At 36.0% G+C, this 16946-nt stretch overlaps 1 protein-coding gene across 1 annotated transcript in view; it reads right to left on the reverse strand.

The window, feature by feature from the left end:
- The window catches only part of AHI1 (Abelson helper integration site 1), a 104822-nt gene that overhangs the window by 38209 nt on the left and 49667 nt on the right, over positions 1–16946 (reverse strand). The window contains 1 exon segment of the mRNA XM_009319080.1: positions 11110–11227. Within this exon segment, the coding sequence (XP_009317355.1) occupies positions 11110–11227 (118 nt within the window).

A 16946-nucleotide genomic window follows, 5' to 3' on the forward strand; every position in this document is an offset into this window, starting at 1 on the left:
CCTTGCTGACCTGAACTTTCTGCTGGACAGGGAATTGATACTTTGCTGCATAACCCGTGGGCAGAAGAACTGTTTCCACCTCTGAAACCAGCTAGAATTGCATATAAGCATGCACTTTGTCAACGCTTGCTGTCTTGTGGCTCAATAGCTCAAAAATTACAGACAAGCTCTATTTGGAAGTACAGACAAGCTCAGACTGAAAACAGTTAACAGGACCTCTCTACTTAGGAATTAATTAGATTTGGTTGTTTTAGGATCCAGATAATTGAGAAAGTAAGGGCACACTCAGGCCAAATCACTTTTGGCAGAGTCTTTCCACAGTACTACGTCACACCCTGATTTTGCAACCTATATCCACTGCTGCCAAACAGAGAGTAATGCTTCATTTTATCCACACCCTTGTATAATTTGGCTGAGAGTACTTCCTTTAGCCTGCAGGCACAGCAGTAATTACCCTAACATACACCAATTTCAAGTAAATATAAATGGTGTTCTTTTGATAAAGTTTTTGGAATCTTCAAAGATTGCTGTTATTGTGCTCTGTATTTAGTGTAATTTTTAGTGAAATATTTTAATTAACTTGCCTAGAAGAAATATGAAAAAACATATAATAAAGGAACATGTGTATCTTTGATCTCAGTATAAACAATTCTAGCAAGTTTAACTAGAAAATACAAACTCTTCTGACATTTATAACATCTTATCAATCAGATAGAGGAAACTGGATAACCAACCTTTTAAAATAGAAGAACTAGATTGTCATTATTGTTAATGGTTTTGTCTATATGTCTTCACTATTCTGTTGGAACATTTTTGTGGTTAGATGAATCTATTTAAACACCTTTTGTTTTCAAATTAAAAAATCATTTTTACTATTCATTTTATAAATGTAAACACACAGCTCTTTCTACCTTAAAACAAGGTCCTGTATTTGTGCCTTGAGCCAAAACTCTGACATTAGCAACTGATGTTGGCGGCACAGTAGGGCCACAGAGCTCTGAGGAAGTTCTTTTCCCTGCAGAATTGCCTGAACTGCCTGTAAGCCACGGTGAGGGCATGGCTGTGTCCTGGTACCCTTAATTTTTATGTACTGCTATACTGAGCATGACATCACATGGTATGGAATGTCCCTTTGGCCAGTTTGGCTGTGCCCCCCCTCCCAGCTTCTTGTGCACCTGCAGCCTTCTCAGTCAGTAGAGCATGGGAAACTAAAAAGTCCTTGGCTAGTGTAAGCATTACCTAGCAACAACTAAAACATCGGTGTGTTATCAACTTTGTTCTCATCCTAAATCCAAAACACAGCACTGTACCAGCTACTAGGAAGGAAATCAACTCTATCCCTGCCAAAACCAGGACAACTGCCAAAGTCAGCTGCAAGGTAGAACATCCCAGAGATGGCTCTAGTGACTGAACAGAAGGAATAAGATCAGGGAAGTACATGCAAAGGTTGGCTGCAGGTGACAACTGAGCCTTTGTAAATTATTTGCTCTGAAGAAACTGAAACACAGTTTCTTCAAAACGTAAATGGTATAGCAAAATAGCTTATAAAAGAACCAGAAAGGTATTAAAAAACAAAAATAAATCTTGTGATTGATGTTTCTACTGTTTTAAAAGGAAATTAACTTTGAGAAAAATACTGAGAAAAAGTTGAATTTTTCAGCTCTTCCATTCTATGAGCAAATCATAAAAATAAAAATATTTCATTTTCTTTCTCCCTTCTCTCTTATACTTTTCCCCTAAGTAAAAGTGAGAGATATGAATATCTTAAAATGAATGATCATTTTCCCCAGGGGAGTTCCCATTCAAATTAGCACACAGACATATATGAAAAACATTTAAGACCTAATGTTCTTCTGCTTTTAATAAAAATATTTTTACCTCACTTCAGTGTAGTTAAGTCAGTTCACACTTGCTGAAGATCTGATCTGTGGTGTTTAGCTGGTACTTTGTCTCTACGCAGTTCTCTTACCCTCTTTTGAAAAACAGAGAAAATCTGGTAATTGCATCTAAAAGTTAATCTGTTATCATAATTTCTCTGTGACTATGCAGTGCTTTATAGTTAAAATAAAGCCTTGCAATGAATGTAAAGGTATTATCTTTGGTTAATAGGAGAAAATAAAAAACCAGAATAATATACTCAAAAAACTAGGGACTAAAATAAGCCAAGTTTATTCACTTAAAAAGTGCTAGTTTTCTGCACTTTCTCATAACAGTTTTTAAATGTTATTGTTATCCAAGCTGGGGCGTGGTGGGGGTGTTTAAGTAATTCAGTTTCCAAAAGAAGGAAAACATACGTACTTGAGCCAATCAAAGAGTTAGAAGCAATTGAGTTCTACAAATTACAGCAAAATGTGAGAATTCTGCAAACTTGCAATTAGATACTTGTTATAATAACAAAAAGCAATTCATATTTCTACATTTAGAAATGCAAAAGGAAATTATAGGCAAAATTTTCAATTTTTTTAGAACCACTGTCCCATTAGAATAATTAAATGGAAAGGCCACATTTCAAAAAAATTCCATCCCCATAAAAATGTTAGAAGAATTCTCTAGAAAATTTTTTAAAAGGTTAAATTTCTGAAAAATGTGTCAGGAAGGATCAGTTCTTCAAATATAAGACAGAGCAGGAAAACAGAAAATTGCATAAAAACGTAACTGAGAAGTGAGAGACAAGTATTGGGCACATGTGTCTTTCATCTTAATGCACATTCACCCTTTTCAAACACATGACAATCTGCTATAAGCAGATTGTAGCTTGCAGGAAGCTAACCATTCTGCAAGCATTTCTTCTCTTGTATTCTTAGACCACTTTCTATTTTGGCAGCACCTCTACAGGACACAGTAATAGCGTTCTGTATTTCTATACAGTTTAAGACTTAAAGACAGTTGGTAGTAGGCTACTAATCAAAGACACTTCCCCCACTGGACTGCCCGATCACATTGAGGCCATTACGACTATCCCATAGTGAACAGGAACTTGCATTTCTCCTTCTGTAGTAGTAAGGATAAATAGGAAAAGATAAACATATCGGGCCACCAGGGAAAAAAACTACTAAAACCCTTTTGCGCAGGCCTCATAATGTCACTTTATTATTTTCTTCATCAGTACCACAAAAAAAGCCCAGCAGACTCACCAATACTAATGAAATTGAGAGACTGTCTTTGTGAGATTATTAAACATTACCTACTACCCTTTTGTAAGCATTCTCATATATAAAAGTAATGAAAATTAGTTTCCATTATCACCTGTTCCTCCTAGCAGCTTGTATTACACTCAAACCACTTTCAACTAATAGTGTGGGTACTGAACAACTTTCAGGCATGTATTTGGTACTCTTCACCACAATACGCTCCTGCCCCAATTTTAAGAAGATGTGGGGCTAAAAATAAATATCTCAAAGTGACTTAGACATTATGGCAAATTGCTACACCATTTCCATAGCTCTGATCTGCGCAGCCCTGCAGGCTTAATTGCTTTCCCCATCACAGCAAATCTAAATGAAGCTGTTGGGTGAGCTAATGAGGCAACACGCATTACAGTTTAACAGGGAACAGATATACCCAGATTCTTTCAAGGCAAAATTGAGAGTTCTTTTCTTACGTTTATATTCTCCACAAGAAGTCTTTTACTCACACACTCAAGCTATTTCTCTTAAAAAATGAATAGGAAGAGATTTCACTCCTACTTTAAAATTCGATAAAATACAGTATTTGCAGTAATACGTTAGGATTAAAAAAAGAAAAAAAAGTACTTATTCAGTGATCTGTGTGCCATTCAATTCGCCTGCATGGATTGGATCCCTGTAAACAGATTTCTCCAACTGGCACTCCTACTGGCACTCCCACTAAACAAAAATGGTCCCCCAAGGTCAGCATTATCTAACCTCAGCACAGTAGTGCGGGAAAGCCAGCAATGCTGCTGGCTGTACCGCATGCTTTCTCTTAGTCATCTTCCGTCTGTCAATCAGTTCTTTCAGTCCTCTTTGAAAATCCCATCAACCTGTATCCAAACATAGCCAGAGATATACTACAAATATTGTATTTCATGTTATACTTGGACTGTACGGTACACATACATGCAACCTTCAATTAAGATACACTCTGTCATCTTTTTTAATATCTCTTCAGGATATTTTATTACTGTTTATTCTCAAATTAGAAAACTAAGCTATTCTAATAGTAAAACTGAATTCAATTGTTCATTTGATACATTTTCAATGATAGTTTGCATCAGTCTTTTTTCCCCCTAACAGTTTCTTAATAAGAGATGAAAAGAATAAGGCCACACTGAACTAGCTTTCTACACACATTCTTCCTTGAGTGGCACAAAAGTATGTCAGAAGCAAGAAAAATACCCCCAAAACAAACAAACAAAAACATCAAAGTCCTCCAGGACTCTGGTAGTACTGAAGATAGCGGTTATAGAGTTGGGGAGAAAGTATGAGATATTGGAAAAAAGTAATCAATGATACCAACATACATATGAGGATGTGACTTTTGACAGTGTTTCTGCAGTATCTCTGCAAAAATGCGAATTTTGCTACGATGTACTTCCTTTTTCTGCTTCTAAAAAAACAAGAATCAAAATAGTATTTTAAAAGCATCTAGTTGATGCATAAATATTTTTTATATCTTTGATGTAGAAACCTATTTCACTGTTTGCTTGAGACTGAAAAAAGACGTTTTAAATAGTCTATCAAATATAACGGAGGACTTGAATGCGAAGTCAGTTTTGTTAATATCTTCAGAGAGCAAGAAAGAGTGCTTTGAAGCTTTCACTTTATATAGGTGGAAAACACCTTTGCCTGTCAGTTGTGTTAATGGAGAGAAAATTTCTAACTGTTCTCAAACCTGCCAAAGCGTTGTGTTTTTTGTTTTTGAGATTTTTTAAAGATACAAGAACCATCACGTTTGTAGCACATACGTAATTAATTTTTAAGAGCAAGTTTAATTAACTGGTTTTATTGAAGTCAAATTTTTAGTGGAAAGATCTGTGCAGTATTTATAGTCGAGCTTCAGTCTCCCACATACTTAACAATTAGGGCCACTGCTAATTACAATTACTTGAAACCTAAAACTTATTTTAGAAAACATGCCCTGAACACAGTGGGAGTTACTGAAGAGTCACTGTTGAATAAAGCCTAAAAATGCGGGCCATTTCTTTCATGGCATGCCATGGATCTGCAAAACAATGTCTGAGAATACAGGAAGGTGATTTCACTGTCCAAAGATGCTCACAATCTTAAGGAGGGAAGGCAAACAAAACCAGAGGGAATTTTAATGTCTCTCCAAGAATGGGTAACTGAAAGCTGGAGCTTCTGCTAATTCCTAATTTGTTTAAAAAGTAACAACTAGGAAATGGGTTATCCTGGAAGAAGGTACAAAGATGAGAACATGACAAGAAAAAGATAGGAATGTCTAAGACAAAGTCCTGGATAATGCTATAGTGCAGCGCTGCAGAGTAGCACCACAGGATAGGTATGGTAAAATTAGCACTGAAGCATGAGCATAAGCAGAGCTATACAGCACAAAGAAGGAAAAATCTCAATTCTGACTATCAAAGACAGGTCTTAGAGACATTTTCTTATTACACAAAAAAAAAAAGAAAGAAAGAAAGAATAAAAGAAGTTCAGCAAGCTTAAACATTACATACTTTTAGGGACAGATTCCCTAAAATGTACTAAACAATAATCAAGTAAGAATAAAGTAATCTGCTATATATACAACATGGAGAAATTTGAGTAGAGTGAAAAATAGGACCAGCCATAGGACTTCGTGAAACCAAATTACGAAGGTTAAACTCAAAGGGGATGACTTTCTCCAAAGACACACATCTAGCAAACTTTTCAAACGACTGAAATGGCTATCAGCACAGCTGCAGCTTTAGTGAGGCAGACACAAAAAAACCCTGATATGGCAAAATGAGTTACACTCTCGATGAAAAATTCCAACCGACAGGCTACCAGGATGGACAGTAAGAAAATCTAAGTTCTGTGCCTTTGTCTCAAATTTAACATGATCTTTGTGAGAGGAAGGCACACAACACACGTTTTCTTAAATTTAAATTAATTTTGTTAAATTTTAAGAAATCTCTGTAATGAAGTGCTTTATACATAACGCATAAGAAACACGTTCATCCATGTCTTATAACTGCTTTGTGGTACCTACTTCGTTAATTACTATTTGTCAAAATTCATTACTTTTTTCTAGTAACTCTAACCATACTCTTGACAAAACTTTAAATACATCGCTTGCACAGCACTCCATAGCATTGATGGGAAAGCAGTAGATTATGTTAACCTTGAATTTAGCAAGGCTTTCAACACTGTCTCCCATAACAATCTCATAGACAAACTGATGAAGTATGGACTGTGCAAGCAGACAGCGCAGCAGACTGAAAATTGGCTGAGCTGCAGGGATCAGAGGTTTGTAACCACTCCCATGAAATCTAACTGGAGACCAGTCACTAGTGGTGCACTCCAGGGGTCGATACTGGGGCCCACACTGTTTAACATCTCCACTAATGACCTGGATGACGGGACTGAGTGCACCCTCAGCAAGTTTGCAGATGATAAAAAACTGGGAGCAGTGGCTGATACACCAGAGGGATGTGCTGCCATTCAGAGGGACCTTGGCAGGCTGCAGAAATGGGACAAGAACCTCACAAAGTTCAACAAAGGGAAATGCAAAGTCCTGCATTTGGGGAAGAATAATCCCATGCACCAACGCAGACCAAAATACACAAAATACCATTTAAACATAAGAAAAAAAACTCTTTACTGTGAGAACGGTCAAACATCGCAACAGGTTGTCCAGAGATGTTGTGGAGTCTCCATCCTTAGAGATATTCAAAACCCAACTGGACATGGTCCTGAGCACCCTGCTCTGGTGAACCTGCTTTGAGCAGGAAGGTTGGGCTACATGGTCTCCAGAGGTGCCTTCTCACCTTGATGATACCATGATCTTGTCTTTAGTCATCTCACATAAAGAACATTCTGTGCTTGAGAAAGGTGCTGAAGCTCTCTATTTGATGATTACACAATGAATTATTTTATTTAGAACAAAATAAGTTAGGATATCGTCCTGGTTTTGGCAGGGATAGAGTTAATTTCCTTCCTAGTAGGTGGTACAGTGCTGTGTTTTGGATTTAGGATGGGAACAAAATTGATAACCCACCGATGTTTTAGTTGTTGCTAGATAGTGCTTACACTGGCCAAGGACTTTCTAGTTTTCCATGCTCTACCGACTGAGAAGGCTGGAGGGGGACCAGAAGCTGGGAGGGGGCACAGCCAAACTGGCCAAAGGGACATTCCATACCATGTGACGTCATGCTCAGTACATAAACTGGGGAAAGCTGGCCGGGGGGGGCCGCTGCTCGGGGACTGGCTGGGCATCGGTTGGCGGGTGGTGAGCAATTGTACTGTGCATCACTTGCTTTGTGTATTATTATTATTATCATATTATTATCAGTATCATTTTATTTCAATTATTAAACTGTTTTTATCTCAACCCACGAGTTTTTCTCACTTGTGCTCTTCCAATTCTCTCCCCCATCCCATCGGGGGGGGGAAGTGAGCGAGCGGCTGCGTGGTGCTTAGTTGCCGACTGAGGTTAAACCACGACAGATATCTAAGCATCACATGTAAAACTCAAGATCAGGGATAAAAAAACATAACTGAACAAACTCTTTAAGGAGACAAGGAAGGATCTGATATGGAAATATATTAGTTTACAATTAGAAGTTACAGCAGCTGAGCATGCAGAAAACCAATCACTACCAGATTGTTTCACTCTATATGGAGTAACCATAAAGATAACAGTTCACCTTTTTTAAAAATTAATCAAATAATTAGAAAGGGGTGCTCAACATAAGTCTCTAAAACATTATAGAAGACTGAAATAAGAAGAGGCATCTTTGCTATCACACTATGAAATATTCAAGGACACATGAACCCAAGTGGTTTCCAAGTAACTCGTGTGCTTTCACAAAATAGTGTTGCTGAGGGAAGGCGCCATATTAGAATGATAAATGGCATTGAACCATATTTTCAGTGTTTCGTGAATTTTTCCTTCACATAAAATATTTATAAATTTATATTTCCCACTGTTTGACTGGGGTGTTGCAAGAGCCTGTGGACACAGGCTCTTTAGGAAGGACTGATAGGGAAGACAAGAATGGAGAGTGCTGTAAGGGAAGGAAGGAGAGGCTCAAATGCGCAGAGCTATGGAGCAGGTGAGAGGTTTGTCAAGAGCGCCAGAATTGGAAAAGAGGCTAAAAATATGGACATTGTGGGGGGCACCTGCTACAGACCGCCTGATCAAGATGAGGAAGTGGACAAAGCCTTCTTTAAATTGAAGAAAAAGTCTCACAATCACAGGCCCTGACTCGCATGGAGGTTTTTAACCACCTCAATATCTGCTCGAGACACAGAAAACACAGGCTATGAATAATTCAGACTTCTGGAATGCATTTGGGACAGTTTTTTGATGCAGATGCTGGTACAGGCTGACTAAAGGGGCTGCACCCCTGAGCGTGCTAATAATGAATAAGGCAGAACTGGTTGGAGACAAAGGCAGTCCTGCCTCAGTGACCGTAAGATAACTGATCTTGAGGGAAGTGAGGAAGGTAAAGAGCAGAACATGGACTGGGGCTTCATGAAAGCCTATATACGTGTGAAAGTATGCACTTGAAGAAAAGCCAAAACATACTATATGTTTGAGAGTATACAGAACCCATCTGTTAAAATGAACAGGCATGTTTAAAAGGCATAGCAGTGAATATTACTTTTATTTGAAGTATTACAAAATCACTTACAGCTATTTCTGCAAATATATCTGGGTACAAAAAGATTTAAAAGTCGGGAAAGATCTGCAGTATGACTGCTACTGCCCATAAATCACAAAGGTGGATACCCCATTTTTCCACTGTTTTTACCTAATGCCAAGACCTAGATAATTAAGCTGTCTTGTTAAAGAAGAAAGTGTCACATGTATCCAGGCTACTACACTGTCCAAATCACAAGACATCATGTACAACCTTATCAAGTTAATACAGCATGCACATACACCAGTTACATGGTTAAAAAGATTGCTAACAGAGCTTTACACATGCTGCCTGTAGGGACTTCACTGTAACTGCATTTTGCTTTGAAAAGCACTAAATACACAGCAAAAGGTGACAGGAAAGTGTGAGAATGAGAAGACTGAATAACTGCCAACATAACCCTCAGGAATACGTAATCATCTGCTGGACAAAAATGAAGGATCTCTGTATTACAGACAGTTGTTAACGATGCAACATTCCAATTAAGTACAGAAAAGCATATATAGTGTATATGAAACCAACACAGGAAAAAAAAAAAAAGGAGGCTTTGTGCTTCCAGCACAATCCATAAATTAATAGATCTGTTTAAGTACAGATTTCCTATTTTTCAAAAGTAAAATTAAACTGGCAGTTAGGAGCTATGAACATGAGCACCTATCTTCACACTTTATAACCAATGGGGAAAGACAAAATAGATGAGTAAATCTTTCTCATATGTTTCACTGAAAACAACTTTCTCTCAGTAGAAGAACTTGGAGGCCTCCAAAATGACAGAGAAGTAATTTAGGATTTTAAAAGATTTTCTTACAGGAAGATCTATTTCAATTGTGGTCCACTAGCATTTTTATGGTCTTTTTCCCCTAAAAATCTTCATTTTCTCATTGCTTTAATTGACTGTTGAAAAACCATTAAAATGTACCTCTTTTTTACTGTACTTCCCTTGCATAAATAATAATCTGTACCTAAGGATCATCTTGAGGTATTAGTCAGTTTTGGAAACAACTACATTGGGAGCGCACATGAACAGCTATAACATATATCTGTGTTTGTTCATGCTATTTAAGAAGTCTCCATCAACATATTTATCTATGCTTCTGCAGAAAGACAATAAAATGCACTGGTTTGAGCAATATTGGGTATAGCCATTTAAAACAACTTAAAGTATACTTTAATGTTCTTTAAAGGGTTAGTCCACTTATTGTGAATATTCACAATATGTAAGACAGCATATGTATTCTACTGTTTCCGTAAGATTTACATACTCTGGAAACAATAAGCATCTGCTGTGCGATAGATGAATATTATTATGGCTCTAAACGCTTTTGTTAAGGTAGAAAAATAGAAATACAGAAGTTAATTGGTATATGGCTATTTGCATTGTGAATTAGTGACTAAGAGCAATTCTGAGACTAGTGGTCAATCTTTTAGACCATGCTAAGTCCTCTTCCCCCTGCCACTCAGAAAAAGTAATCACAACTTGATTTGTGACGAAAATTGCCTTTAGGAGATAATTCTATATAATTATAGAGACTATTCCTATCTTTACTGTCTACATTTTAAAACTCTATTACCTGTTTTTAGTTCATTACATATTCCACCTTCCCCCTGGACTTCTTTTTACTCTTCTCAAGGCTACAAACAAAACCACTTTGAAACTAAGGTTCCAATTTTCTATCTTATTTTATAGGTGCCCAAAAAAGACAAAAAGGCATGAAATTACAAATTTTATTATTAAATATTATGATTAGCAATGCAACAGATATTATTAGCAAAGTATCACAAAAATGCATTTCATTGCTTACCTTTTTCTCAAAATCTTTGAATACAAAATGTCTTTAGAAACAAACCCCTAAAAATAAACATAACCGCAAATAGACTACCGAGCACTATAGTTCTTAAGTAAACTGCTTTTCTTATTACTGTTTTCTTGTATCAATACTTTAAAAAATATTATTTTATTGTTTTTCAGTGTGTGTTTAAGATACTTTAATAAGTATTAAAATATTATCAAAATATCAAATTAAGAAAAGCTGGCAATCTCATACTGCTCTAGGAACTTACAGCGCTAACAAATAAGCGTACAGCTTAAAGAAAAAAAGCATTACAAGGGAACATGTATCAGTATTGGACTGTATCACACTGCACTTTATAAACAATATCACATACAACAACCAGGGCACTCCCTCAAAAAGCTGCACAACAAAATTTACAAGGCAGAAAAAAATCCTCACGGAAGTTATTACCCATTCCCTACAGAGAGTGAAGAAATAAAGAAAAAAACTTACCACTTTTAGTAGTGAAAGAATACAGAGGATTCAGTGGAGTGCTCAGAGTGCCTGGCAGTCTTAGCTTAGAGTGTGGTGACAGCAATGATGGTGCAGGAAGCAAGAGATTTGAGCTCGCCTGTAATAGGAAAGACAAATCAGAAAGTGAAGTGTAATTTCCTGGGTTACTTACTGATGCAACTGCTAGAAGAGAAATATTTGCTTACTGTCAATAACTATCAAATTCCAGGAAAAAAATTAAGACCCAAGTCGATGATAAATAACAGTTTCAATGGATGGGTTTGATTTTTATTTTTTTTAAAGAATATTTGGAGAGACAGACTGGGAAAAGTTATTGACACAGCTACAAATTGAATTGCATGTTTACGTACGGACACAAACCCTCAAGCAGTGCAAACAATGGAACAGAACTGTTTGAACTGGTATCTCGTTGCATCTTCGTGTATAAAAATTAAATGACATTTATATATGGTTATCAACTGACAAATGTAAAATAACTTCTCATTTTTGAGTACTCAAAGTACACTACATCTACGAAGAGATTACTCAATATTAGAATGAGAGGAAAAAAAACCCTTAAACCAGTCCTAACACAAAACTGATTTCTGCAAATCAATAAAGCATACTTAGACCAAAACACCAGACACTTCCTTTATGTAAGCTACACAAAAAATATCTGCAGTCTTAATTTCCATAGCAACAAAGATAATGTAGTTAAAATTTGGTTTGCTATGGAGTTTCTTGATATACATGCAGCTATCTCAAAGCAAAAACCTTTCCCAAACTTTATTCGACATATTATTCCACAGAGCCTACAAAAAAAATATATTATGACAATCTTAGGTTTTTACGTGATCCAATTGAGAATTTTACTGTTTGTTAAACGTATTTTGACTGGCTGCCTTGATAATATAGCCAAAGGGGAGGGAAAATAGGCCTTAAATAAAATATTTGTAACTTTCTTCAAACAAAATAGATTTGTATGCTAAAATTTTTTTGAGAGTTATTTACATAAACAACATAATTCTTGACTCTTTCAAAAGTCAAGCCTATTCCACAATCTAGAATAAATGCATATATGGTCACTTAATCCACCTAAAATCCCACACTCAGTGGAGCACTTCCTTTGGCCTTAATAAGCTCTAGATCAGACCCTTGAACTTTAGTTGTGGGACAAAACAGAACAATGACATTTTGCAAATTTTCAATCTGCTGGCTTCTAAATTCTGTTTAAAGAAAGGAGACAGCTAAAACAAAAGTGGATCAGTGGCTTATTTCCAGAAGTGATGTAATTTATGTAACTACTATTTTTGTCATTTAATACATATTAAACAATTTAACAGGTTTCAATAATGCAGAATATTTGGGCATTGGCAGAAGCACTGGGATGCAGGTAACATAGCACTAAAAACATGCATTGAGTAACTTGACTGGGCCACAGAGGATATCTGCTATCATCTCCTCTGTATTACTACACTAGGCCTTCATCTTTATGTATCTGGTTTTTGTGTAGCAATATGGATTTAATTCTACTGAAAGAAGTTTATTATAAAAACTTTTACTAGTCAAGTACTCTCTCAGCAGCTGTGCGCAATCGTAATGACTATACTCCAAAACTGACCAGAAAGAAAAACAAGACAGGAAATCAGATCAACCATTGAACATGATTAAAAAAAAAAAAAAAAAAGCATTAAACCAGCTATATTCTACTGCAGTGTACAAATTTAACAGAATGTTAGTAAATAGTAGTTGTGAAATGTGAGCAGAATGGAGAGGCCTGTTTTCCTGAACAACGATAAAATCCATCTGCTTTTCTTACATTTACATATGCAAGTGACTAAGTTTCATTAATATAAAGTTTTCTCTGATATACACAAATATGGTGGAAAGCCATTAGCTTATGTGTTTACTCGAACACAGAAAAATAATCTGTTCTGCAAATGTGTCGAGCTCAGCTTCCCAGTGTTTCATCTCCTTTTATCCACTGTTAGCTCTAGTGAGAGCCTTTCTGCAGTAGACAAATGAGAAGATCTCCTCCCTGCATGCATTCCTTGCTGAGTGCACACTACACCATCAGTGATACAAACATATGTTTTCCAGTTAAGTATTCTCATGAAACCTTTTTGGAATTCTCTTTCAAATTTGCTGTCAAAAAGTTGGTTTCATATACTACCAGGGAATGAAGACAGGTTGAATATAGCAGCCTTTGGAAATGAAACTAAACACAGCAGAGCAAACTATTCAAAACTAGCACTTAACAGACACTTTCCTGGTTCACCTTGGAGGGAAAAAAAATATCAGGAGAAACTTGCCTTGACTGTTGTACTTGAATGAATTATAGAAGAGATATGGAACTCTGTATGTAAATGATTCCTGTAGAGCATTTAATTCCCTTCTCTTTATTTTCCTGCTGTATTACCCAAATACTCTCATTATACATGCCAAATAGCATGCTTTGAAATCAAATGCAATCGACATGTACATTAGAAGATTGAATGTACGCTCCTGAAGATTCAAGAAAATTGACGTTTTTAAAATGCAAAATAAATTCTATCTTACAACTCTTCCTTCCTCTCCAAGTCCTTAAAAACAAGACAAAAGACATTTTTATACAAGAGATATTCAAAAGAAAGTTTTAATTTAAGCAGTCTTACAGGAGTGATTCATTCCTCCCCTTAATGGCAGTGAACCTCAGCGCAAGTGAGCTATAAAGGACTGCCCATCCAAAGTAAACACAAAATCAGAGTTTTTATGACCTTTCTGCCACTAGCTCTTAAATATTATTTAGATCTCTAAAAGGCCCAAAAAGGAAAAAAACCCACAACATTATAACAGAAGAAGGAACCACTCAGCTAATAAGTGAGGACTAATGATTCAGCAGAACTGTTTCCAGGTGAAGTGCACTGTCCTATGAAGAATAATTAATTCTCCTACAACAGACAGACATAGACTACCTACAGAACAGGGTGAAGCAATCATTTTTTTTGAAATGCATGCTGTGGGAAGGCATTGCTAAATACCTTTACAACAACGAGCAAAGTTGGCTAAGATAGCCAACCATCAATCTACTTATTTTTCACAACAGGCTCCGCTTGCTTCATGCACAAACCACAGCTTTATCAAAGACACAGTTTACTACTATCCTGAATTGAGTAAAACTAAGAGTTATAACATTCATGTAGTTTTTGTAGCCAAAAAAAAAAAAAAAAAAAAGATACCTACATAATTTTCGCCAAGTTTACACAAAGCTGATTTGCATTTTCTTTTTTGTGTTAGGGCAGCTCTATGCAAATTATGCAAATATACATTTTCAGTGGAACTACTTTTCACATTAAAAGTAAATTGCATGAGACAAAAAAAAAGAAAAATGCAAGACTTGACAAGCTAACAATAACAATTTCTCTTTTTTCCTGAGAATGTAATTTTATGACCTTTGCAACCAATATAATCGACATTTCCATATATACTTGCAAGTCAAATCAAGTTGGCAAGCTCTATACTACCTGTTATTCTTTTAGTTTTAGGCTTCCCTTTTGAAACTTTAGGCCTCTAGGACATTGTTTTTAAAGACAGTTTAAAAACATTATTAAACCATGATTCTGAAGAATTTAAAAGTTGACCATTGAATTTGAAATAAAAACAAAACACAAATTCTGCTATTTTTCTCAATGCTAGAAGAAAATACGTAGACAAGAATGCTTAAAGTAGGAGTACAGTACTACAGTTTTTAAATTTACAATGTAAGTTTGAATCAAGTTTATATCTATGTAAAAATGCAATCATTTCTATGACAGTAGTGTTAGGAGGACTCCAACAAAGGCTGGGATTCTATTGCGGTAGGCGTGCTACAATCACTTAGAGACTAATCTATTCTGCTCTTAAGTAACTTCTAGACTAAACGAGAAAACCAAAGACAGCTAATATAAGGTATCATCCCATTACACACAGGCAAAACCGAAACCTATATACTTTGCTTGTCTGAAGCAAGTGCATTCCCCTGATGCTCCCTACAGTCCTCTTACTCTGATTATCCACGTTAGGAACTCATCTAGATGGCAGTATAGTTCCCTCATAATTTGGTTGCTCTATTGTTTTTCCCCATAGAAGCCCAGAAGTGACGAGGGCATACATACGAAAATTGAAGCTAGAAGCTGCTTGATCCTACAGTTTAGATATAGCCATTGTCTACAGATGATACATCTCATCACACAGTAATTATATATATATATTCAATTCCTTAGTTCTGCCAGAGAGTTCCGGCATTTCAATTACAGGCTTACCACAAAACCTTTCTTCCTTTTTTTTTTTTCCTTTTTTAAATGTTAAAAAGAAATTAAGATTACTATAAACATTGGGGATACTAAGCTTCTTTCTTTTAGTCACAAGGAAAACCGAATTCTTTGTACAAGACACAAAACAGTTAAACACAGGCTCAGTTATACACAGGCTGTGTAGACTCACTCAGCACCATTAAGGACAGAGAGTATGACCTTTCCTCGATTGGATAAAACTGGCATTTCAGCTTAAGAACATGCCTAGATATACACATTTTAACAGATTTGGCCAACATCATCACCAATAACAGCAAAAAGTAGATTTGTCTTGCTTAGTAAGAGCCAAGTAGATTACTATGTAAACTGTGACCTCTTCTGAGGCTGGTTACTATTCTTGCTATCAAAGAACACATGACCAGGGAAAAAAAAAAAAAAATCCATGACTTGACTTTAGTAGTTAAATTTTAAAAATGTCGGGTTTTGTGCAAATGAAAAATGGATGTAACCTGTGTCGCATACAAAACACACTCAAAGATACTTGTCCTACGATTTTATTTCTCTTCCTACTAAGGCAAACAGACACCAGAAATTCTTCTGACTCACAGCTTGTCAAATACATATAGAAACCTATTCCTCTGTACCTGCTGATAAAAGGCATTAGGACATGACTCTAAATACAGTATACAGTTTCAGGTAATCATATAACCCACTCAGGCATTTGTAAACCGCCCCCTCCAACCCTCCCCAAGTATTTGGTTAGACTCTAGGCTTTTCCCATCATATATAAAATACTTTTTTGGTAGATTTTTTAAATTTTGGGGTTTTGTCTTTTTTTCCTCCCCCCACAGAGATGTTAAAAAAAAAAAGAGAGATTTCTGTGAAAATTCCATTATCACTCCTATTATTCTAAAAAAACAAATATAACGAGGCTTGCACTTCACTGAATTATTTTTAAAGTTATGCACTTAAACAAAAAGTGTAATCTAATTTCCTACGCTGACAAGCCCTCATTCGCTTATTAAGAGATTAACTGTAATGTAACCATAAAGACAGTTAAAAAAAAAAAAAGACCAGATTTCCCCAGAATAAGCAGCACTTTTGAATGGAAAGATATAGTTATTTTCTGTATCATTTATTTGAATGAAACACAAATTGCTTTCCTCAGCCAACAAAAAATAAAAGGAATCTGTGAAACATCATTAAAAAATTCTTGAAGGTTTAATCCTATATATCCTTCTTTAACTCTCAATTTACAGTATCTCAGTATTTGAGCCATGATCAATGTTCCTTTCTGCACTGAACATGTTGCAAGAAACTCTATCACAGCCCCAATAACCATTAATAAAAATAGTTGTCAACAGTGTTATTAAATTAATTGACTCAGTGCACATTTATGGTATTTTCTTTCACAAAATGGTCTTAATAAAAGCTGCTTTCTCCATACCTTGGTGACAATAAGCTAGCTGGCACAAGAAGATATAATTTGCCGCCTTTTACCAGCACGAGTGAATCTAGCTTTCTCTGCTCTAAAATATGATTTGAATAAACACAGTATTAGTCAGA

This window comes from Pygoscelis adeliae, unplaced genomic scaffold (assembly GCF_000699105.1).
Source record: "Pygoscelis adeliae isolate BGI_AS28 unplaced genomic scaffold, ASM69910v1 Scaffold172, whole genome shotgun sequence".
NCBI classification, from domain to species: domain Eukaryota; kingdom Metazoa; phylum Chordata; class Aves; order Sphenisciformes; family Spheniscidae; genus Pygoscelis; species Pygoscelis adeliae.